General features: G+C 37.5%; 1 protein-coding gene and 1 long non-coding RNA gene across 2 annotated transcripts; one reads left to right on the top strand and one right to left on the bottom strand.

The window, feature by feature from the left end:
* Window positions 1-262: 262 nt before the first annotated feature.
* LOC148823141 (uncharacterized) lies at window positions 263-19,889 on the top strand. Its single transcript, XR_016093866.1, has 2 exons — window positions 263-479; window positions 19,122-19,889. It is a non-coding gene; the product is annotated as an uncharacterized LOC148823141 (long non-coding RNA).
* Window positions 1,423-3,973, bottom strand: dlx6a (distal-less homeobox 6a). The gene is made up of 3 exons (XM_088929588.1): window positions 3,588-3,973; window positions 2,519-2,712; window positions 1,423-1,789 (listed from the first exon to the last, which is right to left on the bottom strand). Exons 1-3 carry the CDS (start codon window positions 3,895-3,897, stop codon window positions 1,538-1,540), a joined length of 756 nt encoding a protein of 251 aa, XP_088785714.1. The 5' UTR covers window positions 3,898-3,973; the 3' UTR covers window positions 1,423-1,537.
* Window positions 19,890-20,090: the final 201 nt, after the last annotated feature.

Below are 20,090 nucleotides of genomic sequence, written 5' to 3'. Positions count from 1 at the left end.
CTACATTTGTAGGACCCTCGTCTCTGCAATTTGTGTATGAATAACAGAATAATTTTTCTCTTTTGTTTCGTCTTTGCTACCTCGGATCCAAATAAAGATGGCTTTTAGTATTAAAAGTGGTAGAAAATTACAGGTAATTATCTTTGACGGTAAAAACGCTGTAATCAGCGGGCTACATCAAAAATTACCCTAATTATGCCTGCATTTATGAGAATGAAAAAAAACTTCTCGTGGATAAAAACCATAAATTGTCCCAAATATCTGCTTCAGATTGGAGGGGACTGCAGCTGGATGCTTTGTTCAGAATTGATCCTGTGGTGCTTGGCATTCAATGTTTCACAGTGAGAGGAAAAAAGAGAACAGAAAAACATTTTGTCAATACTGCAATAAGTGTACTAGAAAATGACAAGATTGACTGGACACGAAGCAGCAAAATTTTTAACAGAGGATTAGTATAGATGGGAGAACAGCGAGCTTGGGTAAGTCCGTTTTCCTTTGTCCCTAATTAGTGTGATTATCATTCATGTAACGATCTTTAAACCAGTGACACTACAAAGGGATTTGTTTGTCTCCGTGTGTTATTCTACACAGCCGACTGTTGTACTTCTGTTGGACAGCCCGGGCTATCGATCTTTGAAACTATCAAATCTGAAACTATCAATGGCAAAACGCGCGCGTTTGAGTGGACACAGCCGGAAGTTGCTTTTCAAAGCGTGCGCTTGCATGGTGCATCTGACGCAGAAAAACCGTGCTTTTACAGAAGTCAGGTGTAAGACATAATGGCTGTTCCTTGCTGTGTGTGTTTCAGAGACAATAATCATTTTTAAAATCAGCGAACGAGTTTCACAATACAAGACACGGTGGCTTTTTTCAGTTGTTTTTTTTTTACTCCATATATGAAAGACAAAAACATAGAAAGTATATACAACTAGAACCGAACAATATATACATATACAGAATGCCTTTAAAATGCTGTGGAGTTGCATCTGTCATAATGCAAAGGATATGTCATGCGTCTCCTCATTGCGATGTTAAAGGCTCTTTCATCGCTTCGCTTGAAACGGATCGCAGAAGTCCCACCTTTGTCCTGGGTTTTGTCATAAAAACGTAGAAATCCCGTGTTATTTGGTATTTAAGATTTGCACTTTTCTTTTTAAAATAAAGTAAAAAAAAGACTGATAACGCAGGGAACTTCTCTGTGAAGCAGGTCATTTCCCCCCAAGTTTCCTTCCTTTGGGAATTTCCTTAATGTCGCAGAGAAATAAAAGCCATCCTCAGCGTTCTTTCAAAAAAGCTAGATTTTCCTCGGAAACCGTGTGATTAAAGCCCATCAGCGTAGCTGGCGGCAATAAGACGGTCTTGAATTTAGGATATCAGAAGGTGGTGGATTGAATGTACAGTAAAGGTCTGGCGGGTCAGAAACCTCAAAAGGAGCCTTGGGCCTGCGTTTCCCTCCTCCTTTGAGAGAGAAAAAAAACCCCCACTACTAGTCGTGATTATTTTTTTCTTCTTCTGCGAATTCGTTAATCCTCTCGTCTCACATCATCTGCGATCTTTGCATTGTGTCCTGGTGTGGGGAAGAGTACCAGTGCGAATACCCAGGCATGTAAGTGTTAGCGGGTACGTTCACTCCTTTGCTGCCCGCCGACACGTCCCATATGGGCGGTATGGCCGGGGACCGGGGCGACAGGGCCATCGAGCCGGGCAAGGGGTCGCTTTCGTGTGGGTTGCCGCCCTGCTTCAGGAGCTTCTTAAACTTGGATCGCTTGTTCTGGAACCAGATTTTCACCTGCAATATAAACGGAGCAGAAAGCTTAAACCATTTCAGCCGAAAACCCAACAACGCCATTATCACGTAAAGGCAGCCATATGAGATCCATTGACAATATAAGTGCTAAATAAAAACAGTAACTTACATCTCTCCACCTCTATATTTCGGGTTCGGTGTACCTATCCTATTTATTTTAGATATTTTTTTGGTTAATAAAAAAAAACAGGAGCAGAAAAAAAATGCGAAATCACGATCATATTAATATGTTTTCCCTAGAATGCAGATTTCTCGCTCTTGTGGGTACCTTTTGATATGAATGAGGAGAAAATCAAGTTTCACCTTCTAGGATTGCAGTCATTTGTATCGTACATTTAGTTTTTCCCTTAAATGTGACTCTGGAGTTGGCGTTTTTTTTTCCTGTGCTCAAACATTTCATAATTTCAATTGTATTGATATCCAACAAATATGAAATGTAATAATTTCATCGCTTTTAAAAATAAAAAGGTTGTATAAGATACCAAAACAAAACAGTTGTATTCTCGTTAGGCCTTAGACACTATGCATATATCCCCTCTATTAAGCAATTAACAAAACATATATACTATTATCAGAATAGTAGCAATAGTGATAAACTGTAAGGCTAATACATACATGCTGCGGAGGAGAAGTGCTTAAAACTGGAATCAAATTATTTAAAAATTAATAGATTATCGCTTTATAAATCACCTGGTCTCGTCATCATCTTACCTGCGTCTGTGTGAGCCCGAGAGAAGCTGCCAGTTCTGCTCGTTCAGGCAGTGCGAGGTACTGGGTTTGTTGGAATCGGTGATTTAGGGCTTGAAGCTGCAAACTGGAGTAAATTGTTCTCGGTTTCCGAATCTTCTTGCCCTTTCCGTTAAAGCGAATTTCTCCATTTTCAATCACTGTCGTTTTCTGCTGTTCTGAACAAAGAAAGAGCAACGTTACTCTGCAGCAGAGGCAATACAAATTGAGCTTTGTCAAGTACAATTATACTAAATTATAGTTTGTTACCGTTTGCTGCGTTACAATGTATAGATGTATGTGTATATGTATAGAATTCCATGTTCGATTTTAATTAATGCCTTAGTTTTGGGGGGCAAAAAAAATATAAACAGGATTTTTTTGGAGCCTATTTGTAGCTGCATTACTATATCTACTGTATAATGTTTTTGTGTCGTCTGCGTCGTGTACGCAATATTACAAATACTGTAGTTGTGTTTGGGGTTGCACGTCCCATAATTTAAGGATTACAGGGTTGCCTTAAGCAAATGTTAAACCAGAAGTGTAATGTTATCTCTATTCAAACTTAACATTGATCTAATTATCCCACGAATGCGCTGCAATGTTTTGTGAAATTACGTGTAATGACATAGCTTAATTTAAAGTACGTCAATTAAATGCCTAATCACATATTTTTAAAGAGAACGCGATACGTGACAGATACAATTGAAAAAATATATAATCGTTGTCTTTGGACCACGTACTCGAGCTGGAGAAAATAGACGATGATAAAATGGACGGACAGCGCCAAACTCGGGAAATAAAAGCAAGCTCAACTACGAAGATTCAGGTATTTACTCCGCGAATGTAACGCTTCCGCCGAGCATGAGCAAAGCGTTATTCCGAGGAGATACCGGTCACAACTTTGCAAACCACCGAGAACACAAAACGTAGTCAAGTAGCGTGGCGGTAGAGAAATCTGGCAGACGGATTCCGAGCCATACGCTGAAGAGCTGCAGCGCATAAATACGTGGGGGAAAAAAAGCAACAATGCGAAAAGAAAACAAAAGCTTACCTGTGTCGTCTAAACGTGTCTGGCCCGTAGTAGTGTTACTGTGGTAAGACGGTAGGTAGGGGCTGTGATGGGAATGGCTCACATAGGAATAAGGTAGCGGTCTGTTGTAGGAATTCGTACCGGAATACGGGGAGTTATCGTGCTGGTGATGAGAGTGAGATCCGGAATGGAGGCAGTGGAGCGGGTAGTGGCTGGCACCCATAGACGGGGAGCTCTGCTGTGAGTGAGACTGCTGACCAAACTCCATGAAAGCAGACTTGGACGAGTCCTGGGCTTCCAGACCGTCAGCCATCGTAGTCATGGTCATCATCAAATTTTCTGCTTTGAGAGCACTTACCCTCACTCAAGTCCAAATGGGTTCTCTACAGCTCGCCCCTTATTTTAGTTTTTTTTTTTCTCTTCTTCTCAGAGAAGAAATGTTAGGGCCTTATTAACTCCAAAAATCACCGCTTCTTTTGCTTCTCCAGTTCCTACTTGTTTTGGCAGAAGGTGGGCTGGAGTTAAAGCAGAGATTTTAAGGTGGATTCTGTTAAATTTGAGTCCCTGCTTTCAGACTTGATGCAGACACCACAAGTCGAATGGTTTGTCTCCAAAGGGCAGCGCCTTCCGATTGGTCATTCAACCCCCGACGTCATCAGTACTGTGCTTCTACCGGAGACTTCACAGTGAGTTAACCCACCTTATCGTCTCCCGGCGTACCTATAACTAGACATAAGGAAAATAAAAAGATGGGAAGCTTTTAAAAAGCTAGGTACCCAGCTATTCACACAGCCAGGCATTAAGTTTATAACTGGATGTTCGCTAATCTGAATGATTGCCAAAATATGATTTTGTTCGTTTTCTCTGTTGTTTCAAATCGATGTTCCAGCTTTGAGATAAAGAACGGGCTGTGATGTAATTTAGTGTTCTACAACACGACAAACTCTCCGCTTCTTCCTTAAGACATCACTGATCTTTTCAGTTAAATGGGTCGACTTTTTTCCCGTAAGGAGAATCACAACATATCTTGTCAATGTTTTCGTGAAAAGCCCCAATCCCATACAATGACTATTAATTGCGTGTAATTTTTTAGTATCCTGGCGAGATTCGCTTTATTCAGTTCGGTGTTTAAAGGTATACATAATAAGAATAGCCCGCGTTTCGGGAGAGTGGATACTCAGAGAACTGACAGCAGTGCATTTCCCTATTGAAAACAGAAGCTTCTGTTATACTTTCAAATATATGCAAATTATACATGCGGTTAGCGGTTTGGCAAATCTTGATCGCAATATAAACGATCAATGCAAAGTACCTTCATCCTTTAATAGTCTCTTAATTCACATTTCAGATGATTTTATTTTATTGTCAACACAATTATTTAAAAAATAATGCGGTTTTCATTTACTTTTAAATGATGGGAAGAGGTAATTATGGTCGTAATCAGTTATACACAAATCTCCTCTGATTAACTGCAGCACTTTATTCAAATTGCTGCTATAAAATTCAGAACAATTCGCCTGTAATGATTATGGACTGGGTTTATTTTGGGAGGTGGAATAAAAATGGATATAGCATAAATTATCCGCTAATTATACACTAGTGTCGCCTCAATTATCCTCTTATCAAAAATGGTTGTCTAAATGCAGCGTTTAGTTTCAATTTTCCCCCTTTCTATAACAAGAACTTCATACCTTGCTATTATTATCAGGGTTGTTATTTACTAAGGGATTTAAAACTGCACAGCCAGGCAGGGTAACCATTCCTCAAGGTGGACGGGAGAGAAAGCACTGAAACGTCCAAAGACGGATCAGAAGCGAGTTCATCTTTCATTTTTCATAAAAATAATCGAACCATGATATCTCGGGATGTCGTTTGGCGTGTTTTTGAGGACAATCTGGAATAAGGTAGGAACGAAATAAAAGCGAGGATGTATCAATACTCCAGAGTGAACCACCTCTGTATCTTGTTGAGGAATCAGGTGGGGGGGAAATCATTCTATTAAATCATTCACGTTTTTCAATTGACGGATATAAATATATGTAAAAGAGACAGACGTGGTCTTAAGGGTTAGTCCACTCTGGATATGGTTTAGATGGACTTTTTACACTGGATGCTTTTGCTTCAGCAACTCTGAATGGACTAGAAAGATTCCTTGATGCGTTTCCCTTTCTATCTCTAATTCCGTTTCCACACGCGAGAGAGAAACCAGATCCACAGTTCAGCTGATCGGCTTTGAGTGAAACAGACAATACTTCGGGTTCTGCAGCCTGTTTCGATTTCGATGTTTGCTGGGTTAGGAAATAATGGCAATGGTTTAATACTGCTTTAAAGCGACTCAATATATTCCACACCACTTTGACAGTTTTATTGCTTGTGAACATGGGGTATTAAGTATAATAAGAAAGCTTGTTGTCCCGCAGGCAACAGAGATAGGCTAATCTTTCTCAAATTGACACGAGGAGAAGTGAAATCACCGGAGTTTAACAAAGATATTGCCTGTATTTGTCTCCATTACCAATTCAACAAATCACACGGTCAATAATTCTGTAAAACCTCTTGCAAACAACTTCTAAAAAGAAAACCGGATAACGATTCCCTACATTTACGGTCGATTCCTTTACCTTTTTTAACAGATCTGAATTATTGTGACGTGAATCGTTTATTGAACTTATTCACACTTTGTGGTGAAACGGGACCTTTTTGAACTAAAATCTGGAAGCCACGTGTATTCCTGACGCGGATGTGCAATTACAAAATCGTATTGTCGTGTTGGTTGTTGATTTAAAAACAAAGGGTTTGAATCTGTTTCAACAAAAACACATAGCCTATAGTAAGACCTATTTATAAAATATATAACCTTAACACCTTAAAATAATATGTAAGTCTCCAACACAAACATGACGTCTGGTTAATATATACTTCAGAGACGAAAAGTTCAATAACTGCAGAATATAATCTTCCTGACTTGCAAATTGTTTTCATTAAGATTTGTAATAGCATTTGTAATAAAATTCTACTGTAAGAGAAACATCAAGAAATCACGATGCGATTTCTTTCGTAGTTGTTGTTCAGAAGCATGGACATATAACGCAGCTGTGTCTTCACTACCGAAATCGCCTCTTCGAGATGTACAGCACACGAGTTTTTATTAAGTCAAGCCACAGTCCTGAGAAAGATGCTGAGGTAATTCGGGCTGAAGTGATGAGATCTTTGTTGCTGTATGGATACTTAATGGTCTCTTCTGCCCAGGCCATGCGAGAAAAAAAAAATAAGATAAAGTAATATAACTAACGTTTTCAAAACCGCATTTGACGGCAGAAGCGAGATCAAGGCGCAGGGGCTGCTGCAGGTACAGGAGAGGTGCTGGCGAGGCGTGGGGGAGGGGTGTGCAGGGCTGGAGGATCTGTAGAGAATCACCGCAGATAACAGCGTGACAGGTGCATGCTTTATTTAATTGCGCGGTAGCTGTGGCTCGAGGTGTTAATATTATCTCTTTCTTCCCCTTAGTTACAAAGCTACGAATACTACCTAGGGCAACACCAAAAAGAAAATGTATTGTAGATATTGCTACGGCTGTATACTGTATACACAACCCTAGGCTCACGTTTGTAATGACATTGGCCAAACATTCGTTTTTTTCTTTGTATGAAAAAAATGCTCTTTTCTAATAATCGTTGTGCAAATATCTGACTTTTAGAGTATTTTTTCTTTGCTCAAAAAAAAAAGTCCTATGTATTCATTTTCTGTCAAAAATAATACAAGATATGAAAAACACAGGCATGTCGACATTTTTTTGTTGTGTATACTTTATCAGCTAGGACGTTTCTAATATTTTCCTGAGCTAACGCAATTTAATAATTAGACGTTTTGTGGTGGTATCATGTGATGGCAGTGTAAAGCTTTTTATGTGTCAATTTTGAACATTAATTTACCGATTTTTATTATTGCAGACCACCTGTTCTTTTTCTTAGAAAATATGCTTGGTTTGTACAAATATTGAAATCAAATTGAATTGAATCAAAGACAGAAGACACCAAGGGAGACATTATTATATAACATTTATAGCAATATATATGAATAGTGCTCATCCTTTCCAAAGCAGTATAATATAATCAATGCTACAGTAAGTTGGGGTTTGCTAGCCGGACAGATCTGCGGTATGAAAATGAGATGTTGCAGAATTGTTCGCTGTTGTCTAACAACACGTGCCAGTGGTAGAAATATCTAAATATTAGTTTTGTCGACGACCGTTTATAGTAAGGCCCAAGTCCAAGATTACAGATACAGCTGTGTATTTGTATACAGGTTGCTTTCCATTGGGTTTGGTACAGTATTTGCTGGTATTGTATTGCACGCATAGGACACTACCTCAGATGCAAAGTTGGTTATTTTAAGTACGACCCTAAAAAAACATGCGACATTCTCTTTAAATTGTTCATTGGCGTATTTTTTGTACAAAACGTCGTAAGTCCCCTGCGTCTGATGAACAAAGTGTCTCGGAAATGTCAAGTTATCTTTGTGTGCAATGTATTTTTTAAATTTTCTCATGTATTAGTGTAAATATATATTCAAATCAAGAACCTGGTATGGGTGATATAGTTCTGAAAGATATGGATAACGATAAGGCTTTGTGAGGCAGTAAAATAATTCTACCAAATAAGAAATCTTTAAATGTAGGAGGACTTGAAAGAAACAGGAACCTCATTAGTTTGGGCATTTGCCGGTAAACTTTGATTGTTGCATTATTGGATATACGAAAGTCTAACATTTGATTCATAATTAATTGGAGATGAATATACTGTCATTTGGGGTGTTTTTTTATTGAATGTAAAGGTATATTTTAAGCAGAGCGTGTTACGCCTGTAAGAGATTGGAATATATATATATACTGGTAATTTACTTGATTATTTGTAAATACTTTTGGTGTTAAAATGTGAAAAAACAAAGATTAATTAACATGACAATGTCGAATATGTTATTGTCATTTCTTCCTTGCTGTTTTGGGGAAAAAAATGTAGTTGTTACAGACGTCATATCAAATAATTTAGAAGATCAGCATGAATGTTTCGCGCATTTATTCTTTAACAAAGCATAACGAAAACTATTATACATTTTAAGTTTGTATTTCATCTGTATATCACTGCTGTCAATTAAATGGAAAACGTCCGCGGTTTAAACTTTTTGATAAACATGGGTTTGAAGAAAAGGGTTCGATTTTGTTCTTTTTATCTGTTTACCTGAAATAAAAATGTGTCGTTTCAATCAATAATTGACGCTATACCATAGACATGCACACTGCAATATTTGTCTATCCCACATTCCCACATCTGCTAATCCCATTGGAAGCTTGACATGGAGCGTCTACAAAACGAATGTTTCTTCCAAGTGCCTGAAATTTAGTGGTAATTTTCTTAACAGCTATTGACTGGATTGCCTGGGAAGCTTCCTCCTCGAATCTGGAGCTGTGTTTTCGGGAGAAGTTGGGGTGTTGTAACTTGCCAGTCCAGTAGAAAAAGTGAAAAGTGGCTTTTCTCCTGAGTTCAAACCCACCAGAGCTTTACAGACATACAGGCGTCGATGGCTTTCCATCCCAACAGTGTGAAGGAAGTGGCGAAGGAAAATGACTGCAGATGGATCACACACGCAGCTTTCAATTTTGTACACGGGTCAACTTAATAAAACTCAGAAGGAGAGCATCCGCAAACAGCTAGCCACTGTCTATTGTACAGATTAGCAAATGCAACTCAGATCTAATTCAAACCTTACACGCACATTAATTTATCACACCACCCGCGCGAATTTTAATTCTAAAGTTTCCGCACTGGAAATAGAAGTGGAATACTGTATATACTGTAGGGACTCTTCAGCTCATTTGAAAACGTGTCGGATTCTCATGCCACAGAGGTACCTCTCTGCTTTCTTTTAATTTAAATTTTTCAGAATCATAAATATTTTTTTTTTCCAGCCAGGATCGAGCAGATGATATTTAGCAATTCGCTAATGTTCATATCTGGCTGAAGTCTGATAATTTCCTGGCGTGTCTGAACTTCAGATCACAGTTGAGTGCCAGAAAAGTTACACTCTTTCGGCGTACATTTTAATAAGTCCCATCTCTGAAGACGGAAAATGTTTAATGTCTCCCGGTGCTATTATAATACAGAAACCCAGCCACAACACAGGAACATAGGAGAAAGTATTGAGTTTTAATTCGGGGACCGCTTATGTGCGGATTTTGTTAAAAACTGAAAAGTGTTGAGAGATGAGTTTAATGTTCGTAGGATTTTAATAATACATTTAGGAAAATATAAACGTTTGACTCGAAAAGTAATGGTACATTTTAAACTACTGCTAATAATGAAAAACATCATACAATGTTCAAATAGGGTCTCTATGTTTGTCTTAATTTGGCATCGAATTCTAGCCCGCTGCTGTCCAATCAGAATAGATGAAGTGAAGATCATGCAAACTAAAGAATAGTGCTGGGTCACCATGTCCAGCGAAGATATTTCCTTGACTTCTAAGATACTCACACCATCTCTGCTTTACAAATTAACCCGAAGGGTGTTTATGAGAAGGTGTTGCTATACAGCAACTGAAGGAGTCTTGTTTTGCGTTAATATCGCAAGACTGACGCAGGCGGGGCATGATATAACGCCGTTCAAATGCTGAACATTTCTATTATCTGTGGAAAGATCGAGTTTTCCCATCCATCTTTGGGTTGATCTGGCATGCGTATAGTTCTCTTTCCAAAATGACAGCTGTTGTGGGTTGGGGTGGGTGGGTGGATGGTTTTGGGTAAGGGATGTGTCGAGGCTTATTCACAATACTAATACCGTTTCATTATCACATACTTTATCAGATCTTTAATTGAGTTTTTTTGATTGCGAGGGGAGGGTAACACCTCACTTATACCACGATTCTTGGAAGAAAAGAAAAACTTAAAATTAGTTTTACCACCAGTGTTAACCTAGTAACCCGGTACATCCAACGTGTTTCACAAAATATGTTCACATTAAACGAGTTTAGTGTCATCATGAAAACCGGGGAGGGTTTCCCGAGCAAACAAACAAACCATGCTGTTTAAATTATTATCACATTAGATCACTTTAAAGAAATGTATTATGGAATATGGCACCTATCACTCACAATACTTTTCCGCCAGCCCGTGTCTCCGGAACATAGTTAAAACGTTTCACAAATTCTACAGACTAAGAATGCTTTCACTGTTTGCTGAAAACGTTACAATTTAAGTTACAACTTAATTTAACTTTAGTTCATTTTGCTAGCACCCGGTTCATCAAACATCACCTCGCTCACTCGTTAATAATCAGCACATCAGCTACAGAATGATTCACCTTTAAGCCCTGTAAGTTAGTCCCTTAATGTGTGTCTCTTGATAAATATTTTCTTTGTTCTATTTATAACCTCTGGAAACCACGAGTTGAGCCATTGATGAAACGAGCTGTGGACGAGCATGATAATATTCTAAGAGACAGGATCTTAAGCCACTTTTGTATCCCTCCTGAATTGTGAGACAGTTCAGTTGATGACAACGAATATTGTGCATCCGGAGTCTAATTTGTTGTGCTAAGGACCAGCAAAGGAGAAATACAATTCCTTTATGACATACTAACATAAATAACACACTCATAATATCTCCTCTTGTCGACTGATTCACACACTTTTCCTTCTGGAGTGTTGTACCGTATATGCATTTTTTCTCTCGGTATTCTTAGCATCCTTTCTATATTTTCAATTTTACGTAACATAGATAGGCCTACAGTCACTTTGTAAAAAGTCTGCCCAGTATCCAGCTTGAATTTTTCAGAATAGCAGTACTAGAAACTCCACATGGAAGCAAAATCGATTACAATGACAGTATTTATGATCATTTCTGCTTAAGCGGGCTGCACGCAACGCCGCGCAGAAATGCTCTTTTTATTTTAAAATGAAGTGAAGCTGGAAGTTATATGGGTTATAAAAGTCAAGCTTTACATTTTCATGTGGTCAGCCTTCGTGTGCATTGTGTTCAGAGGCTCACTGCGACGTTAATAAAAACGCGGACTCCTTTGACTCGGATGAATCTGAATTGCAGTTTACTGTACGTCTGGCAGCAGACGGAGGCTACCATGGCGCATCCTTAGGGCAGCCTAAAATTTTTCCTTCTTGTCAAAACATTCTTAGTTAGAAATGTATATATAGACTCTAACCTACTCTTTATAAAATGTATATATAACAAATTATTACCGTTTGGGATAAGTGTGCTGTGTATGACAGTAACGATGAAGGTCTAATTTAAATGACAGGCCAGGTTGAAAAATTGTTTTCTATTTTGTTGTTGAGTTTTCACCAGCAACATCGCCATCGTTTCTGGTTTTAATTTGCAACGAACCAAATTAAGAAATTCGCCATATTGCAATACCTACTTGTCGTGTGCTGAACAAATGAGAACATTGTGTGCACACATTGTGGTTCTTTTTCTTACCCTTATGAGACATTATTAGCTCTGACAGCATGCAGCTCAGGTTTGAAGGAGAGGATTTTGTAAAGAGATGACAGACAGGAAGGGCAGCAATCATGGGCTTCTTGGGCTAAAGCTTTTTTTTTATCAGAATGTTCTGTTCGATGCCATTTATCCTTGATGATAGAAAATTGCGCTGTTGCCGGGACACTGCAGCTGAAATAGAGGGCAAGACCAACATTTCCATTTTCCAGTTTGAAAGCCATTCACATGAATTAGTAAAATGAAAAATCCAGCGGTAAACAAAAGGAACTAAACAAAGATACCTTTTCTTACAAAAGCGCCTATTTTATTCTATCATCATTTTTTTGTTGTTTTGTTTTCCGTTAATACCGCGGCTTTGAGTTCAGCTCTTGCAAATCACATGGCCTTGGGATTGTCTGCTTTAAAGGCAGAGATTTATTTTCAAAGCCTTAAACGCTCATATAACATCAACATCTTACCAATAATTCAACCTAAATCTTGATATCAGTCTCTTACATTTCTGACTTTAGAATTGTGGAATTCCGCCGTTGTCGTGCGATTGATAGTTATGAGTTGCTTTACATTAATTGGTTGTTATTATCATTTAATGAGAACACGGTCTATGCTTTTTTTTGACATTGTTAATTTTCTCAGTAGAGGATATATTATAATCTACGAAGGCCTAGATAAAATTACTCTTCCTTCGAATTACGCTACCAAGACACATTGCAATGTAGACTACAAAAGAATAGCCCTCCATCTAAAAATATGAATGAACTTTGGCATAAAAAGCTGTACTGAGGATTTCCTAACATCACAGGGAAGAATCTCTGAAAAGCAGGTATCAGATACGACCCGAAATGCAATTAATACAGCTGTTTCGGGCTCTCATATTATCTCTCATAATGGAGTGTTTTGGTTATGTTTGTACCGTGTTGGTACTCTCAAAGCGCATAAAATTGTTTGTGCTGAGTAGTTTGTACAGTTCAAGCTATTTAAGCAGCTTATTAGGCACCGAGGGTAGATACTGTATTTCGCAGACAATATAAGCAGATTTTCGGAAACAATTCATCTTGTTGGAATCGTATTGTTAGACAAACGAAGGAGGCTAGCACACGGCGTAACAGTTGTATTAATGCGATGCACAAAACCACTGCGATTCTACAGGAAACGCTGCTGTGAAGTGCAGGAATGACAACATTCTGGCCAAAGCCCAACCATATTGAGCCAAGACAGAAAAAGCAAACAAGTCGTAACAAAGTATTTGACTTCCAAAACAAAAGCTTACATCATGGCTCTAAGCGCTCGGTCCTTTAATATAGTTCTTTATCTACAATAAATCGTATTGGATTTTAAAAAGAAAGAGGTAATTCATTTAATTGTTGTGGGCAGAAGCAATACACCTACTCAACACGATGTTGTGCTCCCGATCATAAGGATAAGTATTTTATTTACTTTCGGCTTTAACACGTAATCAGTCAAACGTAAATAAATATTATTGGACATGAGAGTGTAGTTGAGCTTTTATATATCAAGTGAACCGTTGGATGTTCGCCTTACAAATAAACGTGTTAGGAATTAACCTGAATTTCGATGTAATATCAGTGATTCTTTCGCATCAAAATAGCTAATATCAAAACTTCCGAACTAAATAAAATCACCCTTACAATTGTTACGCGATATATTTGGTGGAATTATACCATTTATATGTGCCATTCTTTAATAGCGAAAAAACCCTCATTTGATATTAGACTCTCTTTTTCCTCCAAGGAATGTGTGTGAAATCGTGTAAAAGTGAGCAGTTACTTAGAAGGGGCTCGTTTCTGAAGAAACCGGGCATATGTGCAGTATTAACAAAAGTACATCCTGAAAAACCTCAGATATTACCATTCGAAAATTACAGGAGGCTTCGTTTGTATAACTAAACATGATAACATTGGGCAACACAACACTACATTTTTGTGAGATTATATTTTCCACAGATGCATAATCGTATATTTATTTATTGTGGCCTGTGCAGTCCGCCACGGGGTTTGCTAGCTTGTCTTTGATCTCTTAAGTGGACAAAATTAAATTTACATTATAGTTACTGGCACTGCTGGGGACATATATCTTTTCAGAGGTAAATCCTTACTCACGAGAAGCCAGAGACAGGTGGCTGTAGCTCCTGTTTAGCTTGCTCATAACCCTTGTGGTCCCTCTTGCAGTTTGGTAAGAAAAGCCAGTTTTCAGTAAACCAGCGGAGTGCGTAAATGTTACAGACTGTAGTTTCTATAATACCAACGCCAATGTTTCTTTGAAGAAATAAACTCCGTTCTTCTCAACGTACAGTTTACTTTATCCATTTAAAATATAAACTGTCACTTTGTTCATATATTAATCATCGCAATATTTTAAAGCTCATTACACCCAAGCCATGAAAAAGATAGTTTCGCTGATCTCAATAATTGTGAAATCATACTGATACTCATTAAGTTTCTGCTGAACTGGCAAAATGTTTTTTTTTCCTCCTTCTTTATAAGGAGGAAAACATGTTCAGAAACTCTCGAAGAAATTGGTAGAGGCTGACCGTTCCATAATCGTAAAAAGGGACTTTATTATTCTCGGAAGAGGGCTTCTTTTTGGAAATGTTTTCAAAATTTTTTTTTTCTTGCGGTAGGATATCATATTGCTTGATCTTAAACATTCCAGTGGAATAAATTCTATTGAGCCGCGCACCCACAAAGCCTCTTAAAAAGGTAGAAACACAAAGAAATGGCGTTATTAAATGAAAGACGACCCACAGCCTTAATCGTGAGGACTTGCAAGTGCCTTTCACCTTTTTTCTAAACCCACAGAAGTGAGTCAACAGCAATTTTTTTAAAACATGTTTTCGGTAACCGACGAATCCGAAAACATTTTTTAAACGTTAAAGTTTTAAAGTTTATCTGCATTGAACATTCCTCAGACACCATACACTGCATTTCATTTTCAAGCCTTCTTCTCTGATGTAGGTGGTTATTCGTTGTTGTTTTTTTAAATTAACTCAGAAAAAGGCGTTGCTGAAATGTAGGGTATACAAGAAACCTATTATATCTTTTATGTAGGCAAAATGACATTCGTCTCATTTAATCTCTTTTGAGAGACTGTCCAATATAGCAAAATGGAAAAATGGTGTACAGTTTCAGAAACGGTTTAAGCTGCCATTTCCTTAAAACTCTCACGGCACCAGAGGTTAGGTTTATTCTTCTAGATGATAAAGCTGTAACGATCACAGTTTTGAACCGACGGTATAAAACCTAGGTATTATTCGTAGGCGACAAAGCAAAACATTACAAAAGCTATTTCTTTTGGTCACCTTGGGTTAATCACTTATAGGAGACTACAAATAGAAATCGGTTTTTTATTTTTCTTACGTCAGAGCAGCTGTTTGATTATTTGAAATAGGTGCTAAAAGCATATCTTACATTTAGGCCTTTGTATAAGAACGAGAACAGATGTATACAGTACGTGCCATCAACACATACGTCTAAAGACTTATTACCTATCTGCGTGTAGTAGTGCCTTATGATACTGGACTGCCTTTGTTAATCGTATGTCATAAAACCCATCACTAGCGAAACAAATTCGACAGACCCCAACAAATGAATTTACGGCTGACAATTTCACAGTTGAGTAATTTCTACTTACCGCTCGTTTTTAAACTCTCACTTTGAGTGCCTTTTAATGTTCAATTGCATGTCGATAAACTTCACAGCTGTTATGTAAATTGTGAAATAGTAGCCTAGTATAGTATTGGAAACAACACTAAATGTAGTATAATTGTGCAGTTTAAAGAGTGCTCAGTCCCGACGTTAATTTAGTTAGTATACTTCACATCTGCAAAACTGACAAACCCTTGCCGATAAAGGCTGAAATCTATGCATAAATCCAAGCGTTATAATCTCGCTGTCACCTTTGCTAATCCCAGTATTGTTAAAGGTCATGTGTTTGAGCAGCAGAATATATCCAGAGACACAAAGGGGATCTTTTGTGAAATAATGTGGAATGTGACATAAATCAAGGCGCTTTGCCCATTCCCTTCACATTAAAATGTCTGACATACGTTCACAGTGAGAATGCCCCTCGCTTGAGAAGCACAAAAAACAAGCATCTATTTTTTTAATTTCTAGACAAATTTCATAACACCCATAATAAAGCACAGTTATGATTTACCTAAGTAAATTGTTAATAAGCTTTGCCATGAAAGAGTTACAGAAAACAACGAGGTTTAGGAGATGACAGAAGTTTTTGCTTTTTTTTTTGCTGCTGTCTAAAGAGGGACTCTTTGACCTCAGGCGCAAAAAAAGTAGTTAAAAAAGAGAGAAAGAAATGAAGGGTTCTGTGCATGGAAACTGGAAGCTGACCGAAGCGATGCTATAGAACGAGGAAGTTGCATGTGTGTGATGTTATTTGAAAATCAGCCTTGTAATCCGAGATGGCAGTGTCCAGCGGAGCAGAAGAACACTCACACCTGTTGAAGTTGCTTTGGAAGTTTGGTCTCCTGCATTGACTAGTCCGACCGGGCCTCTGGTGGGACCTGTCAAGCAGGAAACGTTCAGAAAGGCCCTGCATTTGAGATAAGCTGCTTTCATACAGGAAGTAGCATGCCCACCTGTTCCGCCTAGAACAATATGCCTTTTCGAAAAACAGTTCGGGTTGCCAGTGCATCCTCATCTTCAACCGCATTTTCATCATGCTACCACAAACGCAGCTTTTTGCCTTTTTTAACTCCTTCAATAGAACTGACTGTAGACCTTTAAAAAACAACCAAGATAAAAAATAAAAATGTCATTTTTAGATGACTACATCGCATCTATTAGTTAATGAAGTAAACCATTTTAAAATGGTTAGGAATGACTAAAATCACTCAAAACCGCAGATTTAATGAGTTACACAAAACTGTGGTGTGGGAAAAGGTCTCAGCCAATGATACCACATCATATTTTTATATGTTATAGTTTGATAAATAGAGTATAAAATAAAACTGCAATGCACATTATGTTATATGGTGTACTTGGACATTTTTCAGTAAAGAGAAGCAGAAACACATTGTCTTGTTCATTACGTGCAGATATTGGAAGAGAGAGAATGCTTCCTCTGCAGATGACAGTTTTAAAGCATTGGAGAGCAGGCCATTCTCGGTTGAGAAGGGACTTTAAGACTGATGTCCCTGAACTTTAACAAACAAAAAAGGAACTTGTGCAAATTGAACAGCTCTACAGTACTGTACACAGTGACCTTTTAATGATGTGATTTGTCTTTTCGGTGTCATTTTAATTATTTCCAGAGTCACTCTGAGAAGACATTCGCCCCTTTCAAATTGCTGTTAAATAAAAATCCATTGTTTCATTGTGTCCAACAAACGGAACTAGACCAAGTTAGACCCAGTTGTTTCTCATCCCCTAAGAGTTAAGTGTTCTTTGATGTTTCCTAGCAGATAAACGTATTTAAAGCAGGAGAGAATAATCTGACAGAAAACCAATGCAATTTTTTAAAAATTAAATTATTTCTCCACAGAGTACTGCTTAAAACTGTGGCTAGAATATATGTGTGGGGGTGAGAGGGCAATGATAACAAAAATGGATGTCTGGGTGCCAGTACAGTACTACAGAACTGCAGAATTATTCAGGTTGCAGTCATATCTAAAATATATCCAGGCCCTGGAGAATCTGGAGGAGTGAGTACCCTTGGGTAAAAACTCAGTCATTAGCACTTTTGATAGAGGTAAATGTATCATGGTATCCAAAAATATATAGATATGTATTATATTTATGTAAAAGTCTGGAATATATTTAATATCTATAAAAGGTTGCCAAATTGATATTAGAGGAATGATTGACAGTTGAATACTAGAAAATGCAAACTAGAACGAGCCTGGGAAAGACTATAATTTAATACCATGAAAGATAGTGATATTTGTCCTGACCCGATACTGCTTTAGTTGTGCTGATTTAAATTCTAGTGTGCAAATCCTGTACTGCAGTCTGGGTTTCCATGTTTTTAGATGGTTACACATATACTTGGAGATCTTTGAAGCACTATTGCATCTATTAGTACATACTGTAGTTACATTGCTGTCATAGTACTTCTTTCTTTGGACCAATATCTGTTTTTAAATAAAATACCCAGAAAAGCACTTTTCCTTCAGACTGTTGGTGTGCTGAGATATTCATTTGTAATGTGTGGCTCTTCTCTTTTATCTCATGGTTTATACCTCAGACATGGAGATCACATTGCCTGTGTTTCAGTGTTTTCTCTTGAGTTTAGCTTAGGAGCTTCTGTCTTCCTCTACAAATTGTTTCAAATTCAAGCACAGCCTTGGCAAATCAGATCAAGCTGTTTTCTAGTATGGAACCATAAGGCAATGATGCCAAACATTGTTTTTGTTGTTATAGTTTTATGGTATAATTTTAACATTATGACCTATAACTACAGTATATATTTGAACAGCTAATATATTCTGGGGTTTCTTTCTTGACTCCAATGATTCAACAAATGAATTAATTCCAAGGGCCTGCATGATGGAGCAACACATACATCATGGCAGACCCAGGCAGTAGATTATTTTGGTATGGATTATTATTCCTAGCATAACCAAATTGGCAGCAGGAAATGGTCTCTTGACGTGAACAGGAAAAAAGCATCTTCCAGCATCTTTTGGGGGAAAGCAATCCGCTGATTGGGGAAAAAAAAGATTATTGCAGTGTGAAAATATCGGAATTAACAGAGAAAGCCTTTTGTTAGTTTTTTTTGACAGAGATTGCTATGATGTAAAGAACCTTTTCCCAAAATGAACTGTCAAGCATCAACAATCAAACATATTCTGTATTTTTTCACAGGCAATAGTATATATGTACTGTATGTCCGAGCAACCATGAATTCAATAGAACAGCCATGGTTCAATATCCTCTAATGCTTTGATCTCTTATTATTTTTTTCCTTTTTATAGTACAGTCAGAGAGGAAGACATACGAAAGACTTGCACTTCAGTTAAAGCTATTGATTCAGACCAATTAACCGTTTTCACTCTCTCTCTCTGTTTTCTACAGCTGCACTGAAAGATGGTCAAAGAAATGGCTTTCAGAATGAGCACAGCCATCCTGGTGCTATTAGACTTGCTGCTAATAATAGGTGTTTCAGCCCCAGGAAGATCAATCAAGAGGAGTCATAGGGAATGTTCCAAGGAATGGTTTTACACATCTGCCCAGATGGATTAAATTACACTTGTCTGTTTTTAGTTGCATTACTTAGAAATTGGTTGTCTACTTTTTTCATTTATGTGTCAGTGGACTGCTAAAAGGATTTTGTAGTAAAACTCCTATCATACTTTCCTTGTATTGTATGTTAGACTTTCAGCTGGTTTACAACTTGTGTACATAATATATATGTGTACAGTTTTGAAGTCAGATGCTTGTATGTTTTCATAAATTGTGGTTGACATATGTAAGTTGTTGGCTGTAATTTGTTAATATATTACAAATTTTCTTCATACAAAGATAAAAGCTACTTCTTTTTATTGCCAATTAAATATATCTTGTGAATGTCTGTTACTAATCTTCTTTTTAAAAAATCCCAATGTTTGCAATGTAAAAGACTTCTAGTTATATTTACTGAAGTGTTTCTTTATTTATCTACTTATGAAATAACCAAGTAAAATCTGTTGAGTTAATCTAGAAATTATATTATATTAAGATGAAAACATTAAACCATGTCAGTTGTACATCTCTTTAGCACTTAAGGTGGTATTATCTGAAGTTATTTTTTTTAAATTATGCTTCTTTTTAAATGTGTTTATAAATAAAAAAGTTTCAAATTGACCTTCCTTACTGTTATTCTTGATGTATTTATTATAAACACAAGTTCTGTAATATTCACATCTGAGAAGATGCCATGAATGTATATGCAGTATGTAAAAACCTACTCAGCCAAATTGTTGAAAGGGAAACCTCTGTTTCTTGCCTGGGTGAGATTCTTGGATCAGCTAATAATTAACAAATGGGCTACAAGGTCCCGCTGGC

The sequence above is a fragment of the Atractosteus spatula genome, chromosome 12 (genome assembly GCF_055471065.1).
Source record: "Atractosteus spatula isolate fAtrSpa1 chromosome 12, fAtrSpa1.hap1, whole genome shotgun sequence".
Classification (NCBI taxonomy): Eukaryota; Metazoa; Chordata; class Actinopteri; order Semionotiformes; family Lepisosteidae; genus Atractosteus; species Atractosteus spatula.
The sequence above is the reverse complement of the archived record's forward strand: the minus strand, read 5'-3'. Positions and strand labels throughout refer to the sequence as shown.

What these genes read in the sequence shown, in the direction of transcription:
- dlx6a (XM_088929588.1), bottom strand. Translation starts at nt 3,897, where the DNA reads ATGATGACCATGACTACGATGGCTGACGGTCTGGAAGCCCAGGACTCG. An exon ending in GACACGTTTAGACGACACAG is followed by an intron (nt 2,713 to 3,587) that starts GTAAGCTTTTGT and finishes TTCTTTGTTCAG; the next exon opens with AACAGCAGAAAACGACAGTG. An exon ending in TCGGGCTCACACAGACGCAG is followed by an intron (nt 1,790 to 2,518) that starts GTAAGATGATGA and finishes TTTATATTGCAG; the next exon opens with GTGAAAATCTGGTTCCAGAA.